Below are 16,164 nucleotides of genomic sequence, written 5' to 3'. Positions count from 1 at the left end.
TTGAACACTGTTAATTTGGGTGAGAGGAGGCGGTTCCGCTCTTTTTGGAACGAGCTGGCAGGGGAAAGAGATCTCGCAGGATGCCTGGTCCAGGATATTTAAAATAGCATTCCACGGGAACTTAAAAATGTTCCCAGGTGTATCCCCAGCATGCCCAAGGGGTTGCGATCAGGTGGGTTCGTGGGCACACATGTGGTGGCACTGCCCGAAGGTACAGGCATATTGGGAGGAGATAAGGGGCTGGATCGCTGAAATCTCAGAGGAATTGCTCCCCCAGAACCCTCTGACCATGCTGCTGGGCCTCCCCCCAGAGGACACGGACACAACTGAGGTACCCTAGAATGTGGGAAACAATGCTACGAGCGGGTAGGGTTGCCCTCGCCCAAAAATGGAAGAGCCCAGAAACTCCCTCCAAGGTGGAATGGCTACAGAAGGTCAAAAATATGTTCTTGATGGACAAACTGACGGCAATGGTAAACAATGTCTCGGCCTCCTTCCAAGCGAACTGGTACGGGGTGCAACAGACCTGGGGATGGGATGTCCATGAATCCGTAACGTGGAATTGGGAAAGGCGTGGGCGCCCATGGCCCAGGATTTGGCAGACGGACAACAGCCAGACGAGAAGTCAACGCTCACGCTCGCTTCTAAGCTCCAGACTAAGAAAGCTTGCAGCTCAAAGCCCCGATGTGGGTTTTTTTTTTCTTTTGTCCTTTTTGGTTAGGGGGGTGGGACTGTATTGGGGTGGTGGGGGTGGGGGGTGTCGGCCTTCGGGCCCGATACTTGATTTCATGAGAATATGCTTTGTGCCCTACAGTTTGTTTAAGAAAATGTTAATAAAACCAAAGTTTAAAAAAAGATCTGCGAGAAGCAACAATAATAGTGATACCCAAGCCGGACAAGCCCCCGGAAAGATGCAGTTCATACAGGCCCATTTCACTCATCAATAGCGAGACTAAAATACTGGCGAAATTACTTGCGGATCGTCTGCAACAGGTTATTCCCACCCTCATACATCCGGACCAGTGCGGCTTCATGCCACAGAGATCAACGCGTATGAACCTCCACAGGCTATATTCGGCCCTGGAAAGGGCCAACAGCATACAGGGCCCGCTAGCCCTGCTAGCAATTGACTTTGAAAAGGCCTTAGATTCGGTGAGATGGGAGGCCATCTGGACCATAATGCACTGCATGGGCTTCGGTGAGAACTTCATGAAGTGGGTGCGCCTGTTGTACGAATCCCCAGTGGCCAGGACCAGAGTCAATGGCTGGCGTTCGGACCTCTTCAACCTGGGGAGGGGCACGAGACAGGGCTGCCCGTTGTCGGCCATGATTTTTGCAATCGCCATCGAACCACTGGCAATCCTCTTGCGAAACGCGCCAACCTGGGAAGGCTTCCGATGGTCTGAGACCTGGGAAGACAGAATATCTCTCTATGCGGATGGCCTTCTCATATATCTGAAGGACCCGAGCAACTCCTGCCCCAGAGTCATGCACCTGGTAGAGCAATATGAGGCATTCAGCGGATTATGTGAGAACTGGTCCAAATCCATCCTCTTCCCTTTAGGGGACACCTCAATGGCAAACCTAGCGGCTGGCACTTACCAGATCAAGAGGGAACAGTTCAAGTATCTGGGGATACGTATCACGAAGCATCTTACTGAATACACAACCCTGAACTTCTCCCCCCTTATAACACGATTTGCAGAAGATACTCGCCATTGGATCTCCTTGCCACTAACGCTGATGGGCAGAGCGGTCCTGTTCAAAATGATAGCCCTTCCTAAATTCTTATATATCCTGCAAAATGCGCCATTATACTTTCACCAGCGAGAATTCCACAAAATCGAGTGCATCCTTCGGAAATTGCTATGGCGAGGAAGACACCCACGAATTGCTCATGCCACGCTCCAAAGGTCTATCTGGGAAGGAGGGATTGGACTGCCCAGGATACAGTCATATTACTGGGCCAGCCAGATGGCGGTAGTAAATGATATGCTCTATGGAGACGGAAGCCTCCCACACATCAAAGGTCTTATCTGTAATGCCACGACCATGCCTCTAGAGCATCTGAATGGAGGCCTGAACCGCACACCAAAGACGGATATGGTAACGCATATAGTGAGAATATGGAAGGAAGCACATCGGTACTTAGGATGGGGCGAAAAGTTATGGCACAACCCCTATAGAACAACTGCAACCTTCCCGAAAGACGAAAGTTCCCCAGTTGGTCCAGCGAGGAATCGCCAGCATAGGAGATGTGGTTCACGAGGACAACCTGGTACCATTCGAGACTTTGCATGCAAAGTTCTCCCTCCCAGCCACAGAAAGGTACCACTACATGCAGCTGAAACATGCTTGGACGACCCATAGACACATAACACAAGACATGCCGGAAAGCTCCCCATTAGAGCGAAACATAGTTTGGACCGGGTGGACCGGAAAGTCACCTCTACCATGTACAATGTGATAACATCCTTTGCGACGCCGGAACTAACCAGCTTGAAGACAAAGTGGGAACGGGATGTGGGTCCACTTCAACCGCAGGACTGGGTGGAGGCCCTGATGTACCCGCGAGAAACGACCATTTCCTCAAGGCTAAGACTGGTCCAACTGAAGATCCTGCACCGCACCTACTACCCGAGAGTGGCCCTCTTCCGCTGGGGCAAATCCTCGGACGCACGATGCCTACGCTGCAAAAGTGAAGAAGGTACCTTTTTCCATATTCTGTGGGAATGTAATAAGATACAGCAGCTCTGGCAGAAATGCTGTGATAAACTGTCTAGCGTTATGGGTAAAGCAATACAGAGATGCCCAAAACTCCTTCTCCAGGGGATCGCCGGTGAAACTGACCTTTCCCGTTATGAGAAATTGTTCTAGTCGACTGCGATGGCAGTTCTCAGGCGGAACATTGCGCAACTGTGGGGATCGGAACGTATACCAAGCAATGACCAGTGGGTCCAGATGTGGACATATGCGCTATAATGGAACATAGAGTGTACGCGGCGAGGGGTTGCCTGCAAAAAGCGGCGGACAAAATATGGAGAAGATGGGAAGAGGCTAGCTAAAGGACAAGGTTAGCTCCACAGCCTCTGTGACTGAGAGATGCCCCGGGAAAGTGGGGGTAATGATTCTGCCATGAATAGTCTATGCCACGAGGTCATCCGATGTCAAGTTGGCGGTCTGTCGGACCATGGTCCCGGAAGTTGAGTTTCTGAATGTTTTTTGTTTCTGGATTGTCTCTCTCTCTCCATCTTATCACATGCACCTGGAAATGTTGATATTGCATATGTTCCTCTCCCTTCCAGTCTCCCCCTTCCCTTCCCCCCCACTGCTGCTCCAAACTTTCCCCTCCCTTCCCACATCCCTACCCTGTAGTGCAGAGAGATAAGTGTAATGTTGTTTTAATTTTCAAATCAATAAAATCTTTGATTAAAAAAAACAAATGATTCCAAGCCAAAGACTCCAATTCATCGGAGCGATCCTGGACGCTTCCTCAGGGAAAGCCTCGCCTCCCGAGGAGAGAGCTCACCACATTCTGCAGATGGTAAGGAAGTTTCAAAGGTTGCTAGGCCTCATGGCATCCTGCATTTTTCTGGTGCCAGAGGCCATATTGAGGATGAGATCCCTTCAGTGGGCCCTCAGGACTCAATGGTCCCAGTTTTCAGGGGAGATGTCAGACCTTCTACAAGTCCCTAACAAAGTGGCTCAAGATCTCCTATGGTGGGCTTGTAAGGAGAATATCCTCAAGGGGGAACCTTTTTGGCAACCATGGCCGGAGATAACGGTAGTGTCGGACGCCTCACTCACAGGGTGGGGAGCCGACACCAACGATCTTGACAATCAGTGGTTGTGGGTCTCCATCGGAGTCCAAACTACACATCAACCTTTTGGAGCTGAGAGCAATCAGACTAGCGCTGAAGGCTTTTCTGAAAGAATGTCCTGATAATGACGGACAACACAGTGGCCATGAACTACCTCAACAAAAGAGGAGGCGTATGATCACTTCCACTGTGCAGAGAGGCAATACAGCTCTGGTTCTGGGCAATGTAATAAGGAATCTCTCTATCGCCAGTTCATCTCGCCGGAGAGCTAAACACGTCAGCAGACGATCCAAGCAGGTAGAGCACAGTTTCCCACGAATGGGAGCTAGCTCAGGAAGTCCTTCAAGAGATCTTCGCCCTTTGGGGAACCCCTCAAGTGGATAATTTTGCGACCGGGGCCAACCGGAAGTGCAGACTGTATTGCTCAAGGGAATTCCCCCCCAAGAGGAGCTCTAGTGGACGCGTTCGTAGTGGACTGGGTATTTCAACTTCTTTACGCGTTTCCTCCAGTCGCTGTGATTCCTCACGTAATCAGGATGTTGAGAAAGTTCAGGAAAACCATGATCCTAATTGCCGCGGATTGGGCCAGGAGGACGTGGTACCCAGACCTTCTGAATATGTCCCTCCGCCCTCCAATACGTCTTCCACAAAGCGAGGATCTTCTCTCGCAAGAGGAAGGTCAGGTTCTCCATCCAGAGGTCAAGACACTCCGCCTTCACGCATGGTTTCTGAGAGGCTAAGATATAAGGATTGGGACCTCCCGGATGACGTAATGGAGATTTTGCTTTCGGCCAGAAGGCCAGCAACAAAATCCCTGCATCTATGTCGTTGGATCTATGTCGTTGGAACAAGTTCATTGACTGGTGCAGGGATAAGAATGTGGATCCATTTCTTTGTAATACTCCAACAGTATTTTCTTTTCTCTTACACTTAGCCAATTTGGGGCTTCATGTTGGAACTATAAAAGGTTACTTGGCAGCGCTATCTATCTTTAAGCGCTCCTCGGAAGAGGTGTCCTATTTTAAAATGCCTTTAGTCATTCAATTCTTGAAAGGGTTGACAAATGTATATCCTCTGACATCTTTTCAGGTGCCCATCTGGGATTTAAATCTAGTATTAAAATTTCTCATGTGTGCTCCTTTCGAACCTTTACATTCTTGTCCATTAAGACTGCTCACTCTTAAGACAATTCTGTTAGTGGCTATAACATCAGCCCACAGGGTAAGTGAATTGCAGGCACTGTCTTGTAAGCCTCCTCACACCATTTTCCATAGGGACAAGGTTATTTTAAAAGTCAAACCATCTTTCTTGCCTAAAATAGTGTCTGATTTTCATCTGTAACAAAAGAATGTCTTACCTTCTTTGTATCCTGCACCTCGTGCTAGTAAGGAAGAGGAAAGGTTGCATAGACTGGACCCAAAAAGGGTTCTCAGTTTCTACATTTCCAGATTGGCAAATCTCCGACAATATGACCAACTATTCGTTGGATATAATGGGCACAAATTGGGCCTTGCAGTATCGAAACAAACTCTATCCAGATGGATAATTCTAGCAATCTCTGAATTTTATAAACTAGCTGAGAAAGAGCCTGTAGATGGATTAAGGGCTCATTCAACCAGAGGCATGGCAACTTCCACGGCTCTTCAGAGGGGTGTCCCGGTGCAGGATATTTGTGCTGCGGCCACCTGGTCGTCAATTCACACCTTTGTAAAGCATTACTGCTTGGACTCTACTTCATATCAAGGAGGACTATTTGCAAAGCTGTCGTTCACTCAGTCCATAATTAAAATGTGTAGTACTCCCACCTCCAAAATGATCACTGCTTTGGGAGTCTATCATAAGATGAGGAATACGTGGGAGGACACAATCCATTCGAAGAACAAGTTACTTACCAACTGTAACGTTCTTTCGATTGGATGTTCCTCCCAAGTATTCCTCATCGACCCTCCCATCCTACCCCTCTGTACAGTTTACGCCAGTTGCACTCTGACTTCCTTAAGAGCCCGAGGACTTAAAGCCTGATCAACTGATGCGACCATGAACACTGGAAAATCAGAACTGAGGTAACAGGCGCTGCTCGAGCCCTTTATACAGTGGATGACATTGATGCCCGACGGCTGCCCTCGATGGACTTCGACTTTGCGGTCTCTAGCACAGCGCCCCCTGGTGAAAAAAAATTCTGAAGCTGGGATACGATTATCATAAAATGAGGAATACGTGGGAGGAACATCCAATCGAAAGAACGTTACAGTTGGTAAGTAACTTGTTCTTCTTCTTGCCAGAAGGATCGCCTGTGGCTGCCTGATCATGATTACCACGGCTGCAACCTGCCTTTTACGCGTTCTGGGGGTCACCTGTTCCCTGGAGGTCTTCATTGGACATGCCAAGGGTGTCCAGCTGTCCAGTCTCCAGCACTGTCTCATCAGAGTCCGGAACAGCTGACTAGCCAGACCCAATTCCAACCTCTGCACCCTCTTCCACTGGACCTTCCTCGCTTGAACAAAGCATAGAAGTAAGCGGGCAGGTTCAGGGACTCCTGAACTAGTTGCTGAAGAAATCTGAGTAAGGAGGATGAGTTTACATACCTATTTCTACACCATCCCACCATAGGGTTGTATGGGCATAAAGTGCTAAACCTACCTCTCCCTTTCCATGGCTAACATCAGTGGTGGTCTGGTCAAGGATCCCACCCATCCACGCCCCTGCCCCAGCTTCAGCTGAGAGTGGCAGGATGGAGGGATGAAACTGTAAGGGTGCAGCAGGAGGAGGCGCACACAGGTGGCATAGTGGTTGCTAAAGACCTTTATTTAAGATCAAAATAAAGAGAAAACATATATTTCCCTATATCTATGAGGAGTGTCCCTGCCTCAACTAAAATATGAAGGTTTCGGTCCTGTGTCAAGAAGCCTACTTCTGTCCCCCAAACTTACAACTAAACTAAATAGTTAGTGGATCTTCTTGATCCAGAAGAATGGTTCCCTCATTCTGGACAATGGACCACAGTTCCAGTTTTTAGGTATGATCTATTCCTGAGGGAATCACTCCCTTCCCCAGGTCTCAATCCCTTTCCAAGGCACAAAATCGAGTTCTAGGTTGAAATGCCAACAAGCAGTAAAGTTCTCAATTCAACTCAAAAGATAAAGTTCCAGTTCAAAGATCAACATTCCTTTTTGCCCATAGTTGCTACTTCATTATTGGGTTCCTACAGAATACTTCCCTTCCCCAGGTATCCAGGTATTGTTCCTTAATTTTTCAGCACCAGGGCGGATGGCTCCCTTCCCCTGACCTCAATAATTCAACATAAAGGATTGTTGGCTTTGCATTGAAAGTTAATTGTTTCTTCTCTCCAGTAGGAATGACTCCCAGCCTCTGTACTTTCTCTTCACTTGGTTTCATGATTTCACAATGCCAGGGGAATAACTCCTTTCCCCTGGCCTTCTTTGGCTTTGTTCTCACACTCTCTGGGCTTACTTTCACAGTTGAACAACACCAGGGGGAATGACTCCCTTTCCCTGGCCTTTCTTCTCTTTCCTGCTCTGGCAGACCTGGTTCCCTATCCTGCAAAGTACTGGCACGAAGAAGATGGTTTAAAGCTTTCTTCAGTCTTCTGTGCGGATCCCAAACCCGGCTTTCCTCTTCTCCTCCCTTTGGCAGACCTGGTTCACTACCCTGCCAGGTAGTCCCACGAAGATGATGACCCTGGAGGCTATTTGTTATTGGGGGGACCTCCCAGACTTGTTTTTCATCACTCTTTAGCCCTTCTGCTGTCCCATCAACCGTCCCGGGAACGCAGATACCTGCAGGGCACTTCCCAGTGTTCTCCGGTCAGCTGTAGGCTTCTCGGTGTCCCCTCTTGGGCTTCGGCTGCTAGTGCAGCAGCTGCCTGCAGTGGCTCCAGAGTGTTCTCTCCTTCTTGGGCTGCGCTTCTGCAGCTGACTGTGCGTTCCAGCTCCCTCGTCGACTGGATTAATTTTATTTATTTTTTGTTCATTTGTAATGTGCCTAAACAGTGTTTGAAACCCCCCACTCAATAAAAAAAGTAAAAATATTGATTGCGTTTTTCTGCAAAATGTAGTCGTATAAAAATACTTTCGATGATATGACACAGAACCCTATCAAGGTAAGACAGCTCACAAAGGACAGACCATCTTGAACAGGAAAACTCAAGGGGAGGCCATTTTGAGTATTTGGTTCTCTTAAGTGCATTATCGCTGCTAAAAGGTCAGCCTGGGATAATGCACCCATAAAAAAGGTTAAATAAATGACTTCACCAGCCTGTTCAGAGGATGCCTGGAAAAAATGCAACATAGACAGAGAATGGTGCATAGTGTCCCCACAGCACTCCCTGTAAGATGGCTTGTGCTGCAAACAGTAAAATACAAAAGTCATAAAAGGGAGATCAACAGTGAACCCAAATTGACAATGCTGCCAGGGCTGCAGTGGGAGCGGGGATGCTCCCTTAGGAAAGCACAAGAGCTAAAATTAAAGGGAGAAGTCTCCCTACATTGGACCATTAAAAGAACAAAAGTAAATGCATTAGGTGAGATGAATATGTTTTACTCACCTTCAAAGTCAATAAAGAAAGTCCCAGTAAGTCCTGCATTATTGCTGGGCGGATCAGGGCACAGAGATTAAGATTGGCCTTGGTTCGGCTCTGTTGTAGTGACCCCAGGCCCAATGTTTGGGTTGCCCAGTGCCTGTTTCCCACCCGGGCAAACGCATTGCAGGCTCGGTGGAAGAAGGGCTGTGTGGAAAGGGTCTTTGTCAAGTTGAAGAAGTGGGAGTTGCAGCTTGACAAGCAAAGGTTAGCCTTGAAGGATCTAGGACAGGGCTACACACCTCAGATCTTTCACATAGTCCTTCTGGCCTATACATCGTTATTTTCTGCTTTCAGACGTGCATCCCAGGAGATGACCCAAATAATGAAGGCGACAAATGCGCTAATTATAAGGAATTGAGGGCTGAGAGGGCATCTCAGCCTTCAATGGCAGGGGTGCATCCATTCAGATTTAGATAGCCACTCAGCCACTAGTGGCCTGCCTCTTTCAAGCTTGGCAGGTGGGTTTCTAGGCTTTTGGCTAGGATGTGTATTCCAGTCAGGGCCCTGCCCCAGACGACCGAGCATTTGCCTTATCTGCTCCGATCATGCACAACACTTACCCAGGAAGTTAGCATACAAGACTCCCACTTGTGTCCACCATTTTATGCTAGCATAGCTGGTCTCAAAGGTCACCTGTTAAACAGGTTAGCCCAGTGAGAGCATCCTGCTAGCCATTATTTGCTCACACAGATGCACACATGGCTAATGAAGGAGACTTCATTGGATATAAGTGGCCATCCCTGGGGTACAGCATGTTCCACGACATTTATGTAAACTGCTACCAACAAGTCAAGTACTTTAATACACAATATTGTGACAGTAGCGGCAATGGACAAGATCAGGGTGCATGGTGTTACCTTCCCTGAGACGGCAAAGGGCCTCTCGTAAGCACAGCTTTACATTTAGGGCCAGCAAGAAGGTAGTTACCCAGGCTGGCATAAAGAAACAGTAGAATGGCCCCTCTACAGGGGTGCAATGGGAACCTTCCGCCTTGCACCTTAATACACAGTACTATGTCACTCCTAACTTGGGCTTGGCAGCTGGAGAATGAATATTCTGGAGTTTGATCTTGATGCAGCGTACAGATGTGAATGGGAAAATAAGCAACTGAATGTCCAGGATTCCCTGAGCGTATTCTCGGCTTCCTCATGCATTCATCATTACATCGTTTACTAACCTACAGTTCTCCAAATCTGCTTTGGTAACACCACCCAATTAGCAGAACACTTGAGGACATATCCACCTCCTTCCCTTTTGCAGAACTATGTTTCACTTCGCATTGGCACAAGCCAGTCCTGCTATCACAAAACATTTTTACCCAGCTGCATCCATTTCTTCTTGTGTTTGTAACATCGGTTTCCCTATCCTCTTGTCTTCCCTTGCTCATTTTCTTCCTTGCAGCAGATTAAGGTCTGGGTGCCCCTTGTTGGGAGAAAGTGTGACGCCCCACAGACAAGCCTGGTTACTCTGGGTGGTTCGTCAATACCTATAACTTGGAATTTTTCCTGGTTCTCCAGGTGGTATCAGATCACTGCATTTTATTTATTTTTTAAGATCATCTAAGATATCATTCTGAGTGTTTGGCTGTTTTATGTATATTTTTAGATGCCATACCTTTTTACATTGTTTTGATATATTGCAATAATTGCTCGTGCCTTATTTAATGGAAAAATTAGTTAAACATAAATAAATGTGATGTGCTAGATGAATTTATTTTTCAGGTATTGGCCCGACATCGATGACCATCTGCGCAAGGCTGTGTACGAGAGGCATGTCCAGGTCCGACTTCTTATTAGCTGCTGGCACAACACCAACCCATCTATGTTCCCCTTTCTGAGATCGCTGGACTACTTGAAAAACAACAAGAGTCATTACAATATCAGCGTGGTAAGAAACAACTCATAAATGCCTGTCTGTGATGTCGTGGATTAAAAATATCGGCATGCTTTGCCATATTCAGAGGCTCCTAGGGTTCCAGTCACAGGTGCCGCTCTACAGGCCTCAAAGTGCACTAGCCTGTTCGGTTCCAGGATATCACTCATATTCATGAGGTACATTTTCATGCATTTAGAATCTTTGTTTGCAAATTTATCTCCTGAATATATTAATGAGAAATATCCTGAAAAACCAGCATGTTTGTGGTCATCGAGGCCTGGAGATTAACGCCCCTGTTTCAGATCAATGAAGGACTTACATTGATGGACCCCCTGGGCCTCAGCTTTTAATCATTTTAGAACCAAGCCACCCCAAACCACTTACTATTTGTTGCACACCTTTTTTCATTTTCAAATGTGCAGGTAGTTGACCCCCTTCTCTCAAGTTTCTTTACATTGGTCTTCATAGTGTAGACAGGCAGTTAACGAGCATGTGCAAAGTGTCTCCATTGACTGATTTGCCAATTTTTTGATCCATGATAACTAAATTCTGTTCTTGTTCTTACTTGGCTACATTGTGTGATGCTTTTCAAATTATTTCATCACTCAGTGCTTCAGTTGACATATATGTAACAATGAGTGCAGTGTTGAGTATTAATGTGTATCTCTGGCATGAGGCACCTTTTTCTCCACTTTTTGCAGACTGGTTCACCAACTTTTCAGGTACACAAATCCCCAATGTGCTCCTGAACGGTTTAGAACCACAACGGTGTCCTGTTCCTTGCGTGAGTTTCTTTGCACAGATGGCTCATTGGGCCTGACTCGTTTTTGCAGCTCTTTACAGATATAGCTATGCCTGTGGGATTACTCTACAGGGAGCCCCTGTGTAAACTCATTGGCAAATCAACACCTATGTGTAGTTTCCTGTGTGAGGGAATGTTTTAAGGAGATTTTCTACAAGTCCTCTGGTGTAAGCTTGCGAAGACCTACCAGTAGATAATCCGAAGTCTTGTATGTTAGTGTGACTGAGCAGTCCGGTTTAACCTTACGTGCACTTCAACACACAAAAAAGGTCCCCACAGTATATAAGTGAAAATGTGCTGCGTATTTAAAATCATGCATCAAGTAATATGTACAAACTTTGGTAAGCATTTCAAAAAAGAAAGGAGTTGGGGCTGGGGGGTCGCTGTGGAGCACGAAGAAGATGGCCGCTTGATCGTGCTGCTCTGCAGCTCGTGATTCCAACACAGCAGTTATTGAATCCTTGCCATGCATGCATGCATGAACACGGGAGCGGCTTAGAAAGTATCCAGAAGGACGCAGCACCCTTGCAGCCGACTTGTGGACCTGTTCGTACCTTCTAACGCGGCCTGTTCATGGCCCGGCTGCGAGTCGCCCAACACGCATTGCCTGACGGTGACCCGGAGGCTGACAGCGGTATCCGGAAGGCTGGCGCTGAGGGGCTAGCAAGGCGAGGCATCGTGAGACATCACCAGCGGCCGCAGGGACCCTCCATGTAATATCATACCTCCATCTGCCTGGTCCCTGTGGAGTCTGCTGACCCTGAGCCTGAAGAGCACTCTCCTGAGGCTCTGTGGGACAGAATTGATGGCGCATTGCCCGCCTCGGACTGCTGCCTGCATTGGTGTGCCCTTACGCTGCTGTCGCCTGGACCGCTACTCCCAAACCAGCCACACTCCCACTCCTATCGGAGGGATCCGGGAACATTGGAAGGTGCGGACCATGGTGGAGTGGCGATGTGGGGGGGGCTGCCTGCATTGGTGTGCCCTTACGCTGCTGTCGCCTGGACCGCTACTCCAAACCAGCCACACTCCCACTCCTATCGGAGGGATCCGGGAACATTGGAAGGTGCGGACCACGGTGGAGTGGCGATGTGGGGGGGGCTCCCATCTTCTCCTGTAGCTGGCTGGTGATTGTGCTAGACAACGCACCAGCACCGTTGTGCCCTGTGCCCCAGCACCTGAACTCTGCCATAAGGGCTCTTTCTGTGATCGTGGGTAAGGAGGAGCAGAGACTAACCTCCCCTGCTGTGCTACCAATACTGCAGGGCCGCAGCACCTTTAGGTTTCCGCTTTGGAACTGCTGCTGGAACCCGCTCCCCATCCTTGGTGGGGTTGTGGCGGGCATAAGCCTGCCCTGCCGGCCCCCTTGATCACCCAGGTCCCTGCCCTTGGGGGTGCGCTGCGGCACGTCGGCTGATGCGCCAACGTATTGGAGGCAGTAGAATTAAAAGCCTTCATTCCGCAACACACATTTTTCAATTGCACACAAACTGGACCAGATGTGGTGGGGCTGAACCTGAGGTGTGGCTGCCTGCCCAGTAAAGCACAGACAACTTGACCTTCACTGGCGGCGGTGTGCTGATGCATGCCACTGGACCGAGTGGTGATCCGTTGGCTGTGATTTGATTGTGCTTACCCGGCTGGCGCAGATTTGAACTGGGCTGCCTCCTGACTCGTACGTCTGCCCAATTGTATGCTCATGTGAACACCTGACTGTTGCTGCCGATGCCCAGAGGCCAGCGTGGTTGACTCATCACCCTGATCACCAGATGACAAGTTAGTGCCTGCGCGCCTTATGCCCTACTTCACTCCTCACGACGATACCGGTGCGAATCCTCTGGCAGTTCTACTGCATCTGATGGACAGCAGAATTACGTCAGACACGCATCTCTGCATATCGCGGGACCTGAAACTCCTCTGGGACTCACTGCTGGGCGACCTTAAGTACCGTGGACGGGTTGCGGCCGACCCCTCCGGCACCGTCACCATAGACTGCACATCCGGCTGTTGCGACGTGGAGCGTTGAACTGGCCCCTGCACTCCCAAGCCAGCAGCTCTGCCGATCCTTCACCTGGCGCATGTGGCCTCACTAAATCCACCCCCTCTGACTCCCCTTTCCAATCAGGGGTGCAACCATGACCAAAGGAGGGGGAAAAAAAGCAAAGCTCCATAAATGTTTGCCAAAACGTACCCCGGTGAGCCAGGGGACGCCTGCGAGGCCGGCCCTCCCCCCACCAACAGTGAGCCCACAGAGCTGCAGAGGATGATGGACTACATGTGGGAGGGGTTTACAACTCTTAATACTAAGCTGGATAACATGAGCAGCACGATAAGCGCCATAAAGGCCCGCATGGAGACAACTGATGCTCGAGTTACCAAGGTCGAGACCAGAGTCGGGATGGCGGAAGACGGAAACCTAAACCTGGGACCCCCCTCCCTGCCCAATCATCGCCCAAGTCTTGAATTACCGGGACAGGGATGCGCTGCTGCAGGCTGCCAGAGCCAAAGGGCAGCTACTGCTGGGATAAAAAAAAGTCCACCTTCATCCCGACTTCTCCATCGCAGTACAACAGGAGCAGAAATCCTTCCTGGCAGTGAAAAAGAGGTTCCGCGATCTTGGGGCCAATTACACTATGATGTTCTCCGCCAGACTTCGAGTGGAGCACTCTGAGAATGTTTATTTCTTCACACTTCCTGAAGAAGCAATGAAGTTCCTCGACCAACATTTCCCGGGGTGAACTTGGTTGTCCTACCGCTAAGTACTCGATTTTTTTTTCTAATGGCCGCAGTTATGACACTGAGCAGAACCTAACATAACAATACTGTAATGGGGGTTTGTGGCCATCATCCCTCTCTTTCTGTGTCGGGGTAGTTCATTTATCACAGTGCCTCTTACACTTGCCATACTGTACACTGCTGTGTTGTGAAACGGGCTGCACAGCGTGTACAGCCTCCCCCCCCCCCCCACCCCCCTGCATTCCCCCATGCTAAGTTGCAATTCTTATGGTTATCTATGTTATGGGGTTTTCATTCCCCTGATTGGGAGGGGGTTGGGGTGGTGGGATCGGCGATGGGGAATAGTATACAGAAAACACTTGACAAGTGTGACGAGGCTGTCATATGGTTACATCCCTTCAGAATAAGTTTCACGGGGTGTTATCTGTGGGCCTGTCTTGGGTCCACAGCTTTTCACTCACAAGGTCGGATGGCGACTGACACACTGGGGTGCATGGTTGGAATATTAGGGATCTGGGCAATTGTGCTAAAATGCGGAAGTTGCAACTCAGTGCAGAACAGCACAAAGCCTGCATCCTTTTTTTGCAGGAAACACACTCGCAGGCGGCAGGATGCGAATTGCCTAAGAGCTGGTGTACACATCGCTATTATATGCAATATTCGAACTGAGGCGTTATGATACTGATCCACAAATCACTACAATATATGCCAAAACCACACAAGTAGACCCCCTAGGGCGTTCTGTGCTGACGCATGGCATATTGGCTCGAATAGAGGTGGTACTACTCAATATATACGTGGCCTAACATAGACGGGCCCAAGTTCTACGTGCAGATATCGGAAATGCTCGCTATGTACCCCCTAGTTCGGTCCTGTGGGGCGGGAACTTTAATACCATTATTGACCTCAACCTGGATAGGTCTGGGAGCAGGGCCTGGCAGTTATCTAGAGCCGCTCGTACTATCCTGGATGGACAGGTCGGACTTGGGGTGGTGGATGCCTGGAGACTATTACACCCTCAGTCCCGGGGATACACATTTTACTCAACAGTGCACGATTCACACGCTAGTATCGGCCAGTGGCTGATATCTGGGACACAAATAAATCACATAGCGGATGCAGACATAATCCCTACAACATACTCTGATCACTCCCCAATTACCCTGACCCTAGCCTGGGATGAGTGAAAGGTCCTTAGACGTCCTTAAAGACTCATACCTCATGCACTACTAGAGCCTGTATTTAAGGCTGAGCTAGGGGACTGTGTGGGAGACTATTTCAACATTAACACAGGCACGGTTGACTCCCTTGCTACCCTCTGGGATGCTTTTAAAGCGTACATCTGCGGCATGGCCTTGGCCAAAGAAGCGTGGATCCTTAGGGCGATATGCAGCAACATTTGTGAGTGTGAGGCCGCTCTCAAACAGCTCAAAACCATATATGGTACGGATCGGGCCTCCACAACCCTAGGTGCAATTAAAGAGGCACCGGACAGCTTTAGACAGGCCGCTGAAAGGGACCCGAAATTCCTAGACAACTCAACAGCTGCAAGGCAATATGGCGAGGGAGAACGGCAGAGTAGCCTGTTGGCTAGGGTGGTGCAACAAGAGGAGGGCGGGCGACACATTCCACTAATTGAATATCCCGATGGGGTTTTGGTCCACACTGAAATGGATATGAACGATGTGTTCCACTCCTTCTGTGCTGCACTTTATGCCAACAATGACAAGGTACTGGGCCCTGCTATAGACCTGTTCCTAGATGGGCTCCCATTGTTGGAACTCTCCGATGAAACTAGGGATGCCCTTGACTACCCTATGGAAGTGGGGGAGATATCACGTGCGATTGAGGCTTTGCCCTCCGGTAAGGCCCCGGGCCCTGATGGACTCACCATGGACTTTTACACGTTTTAAATGTCCCTCCGAGCGCCCCATTCAGCCGCCGTATGGGACGAGTCCTGTGCGAGAAAGGAGCTGCCCCCAACACTCAGAGAGGCAGTGATAACGGTCCTTCTCAAGCCTGGTAAACCTGCCAACCAATGCGACTCATAGCGCCCCCTATCACTAATCAACTGTGATGTCAAAATATTTGCAAAGGTGCTTAACCTTCGACTCACTCCTTATATGGCGCACCTAATACTCAATGACCATTCCGGATTTGTTCCCGGCCGCTCCTCGGCCCTTGATTTGCGGCGACTATTCAACATCCTGGCCCAAATTTATCCCTGGGTACGAGCAGAGGCTGTTCTGTTGGATGTGCAAAAGACTGGCCAGTACTCGAGATGCAACTTTGGTCCCCGCTTTGTCTCATGAATACAGCTACTCTATGCA

The 16,164-nt window shown here is 49.0% G+C and overlaps 1 protein-coding gene across 1 annotated transcript in view; it reads left to right on the top strand.

Annotated features, from left to right (window-relative positions):
- The window catches only part of PLD3 (phospholipase D family member 3), a 533,798-nt gene that overhangs the window by 458,179 nt on the left and 59,455 nt on the right, over positions 1-16,164 (top strand). Inside the window, exon 10 of the mRNA XM_069644484.1 lies at positions 10,143-10,308. Coding sequence (XP_069500585.1) covers positions 10,143-10,308 — 166 coding nt within the window. The remainder of the gene's footprint in view (positions 1-10,142; positions 10,309-16,164) is intronic.

This window comes from Ambystoma mexicanum, chromosome 2p, assembly GCF_040938575.1.
Source record: "Ambystoma mexicanum isolate Mex_15411 chromosome 2p, UKY_AmexF1_1, whole genome shotgun sequence".
Taxonomy (NCBI): Eukaryota; Metazoa; Chordata; class Amphibia; order Caudata; family Ambystomatidae; genus Ambystoma; species Ambystoma mexicanum.
This window is presented reverse-complemented; position numbering and strand designations above follow the sequence as displayed.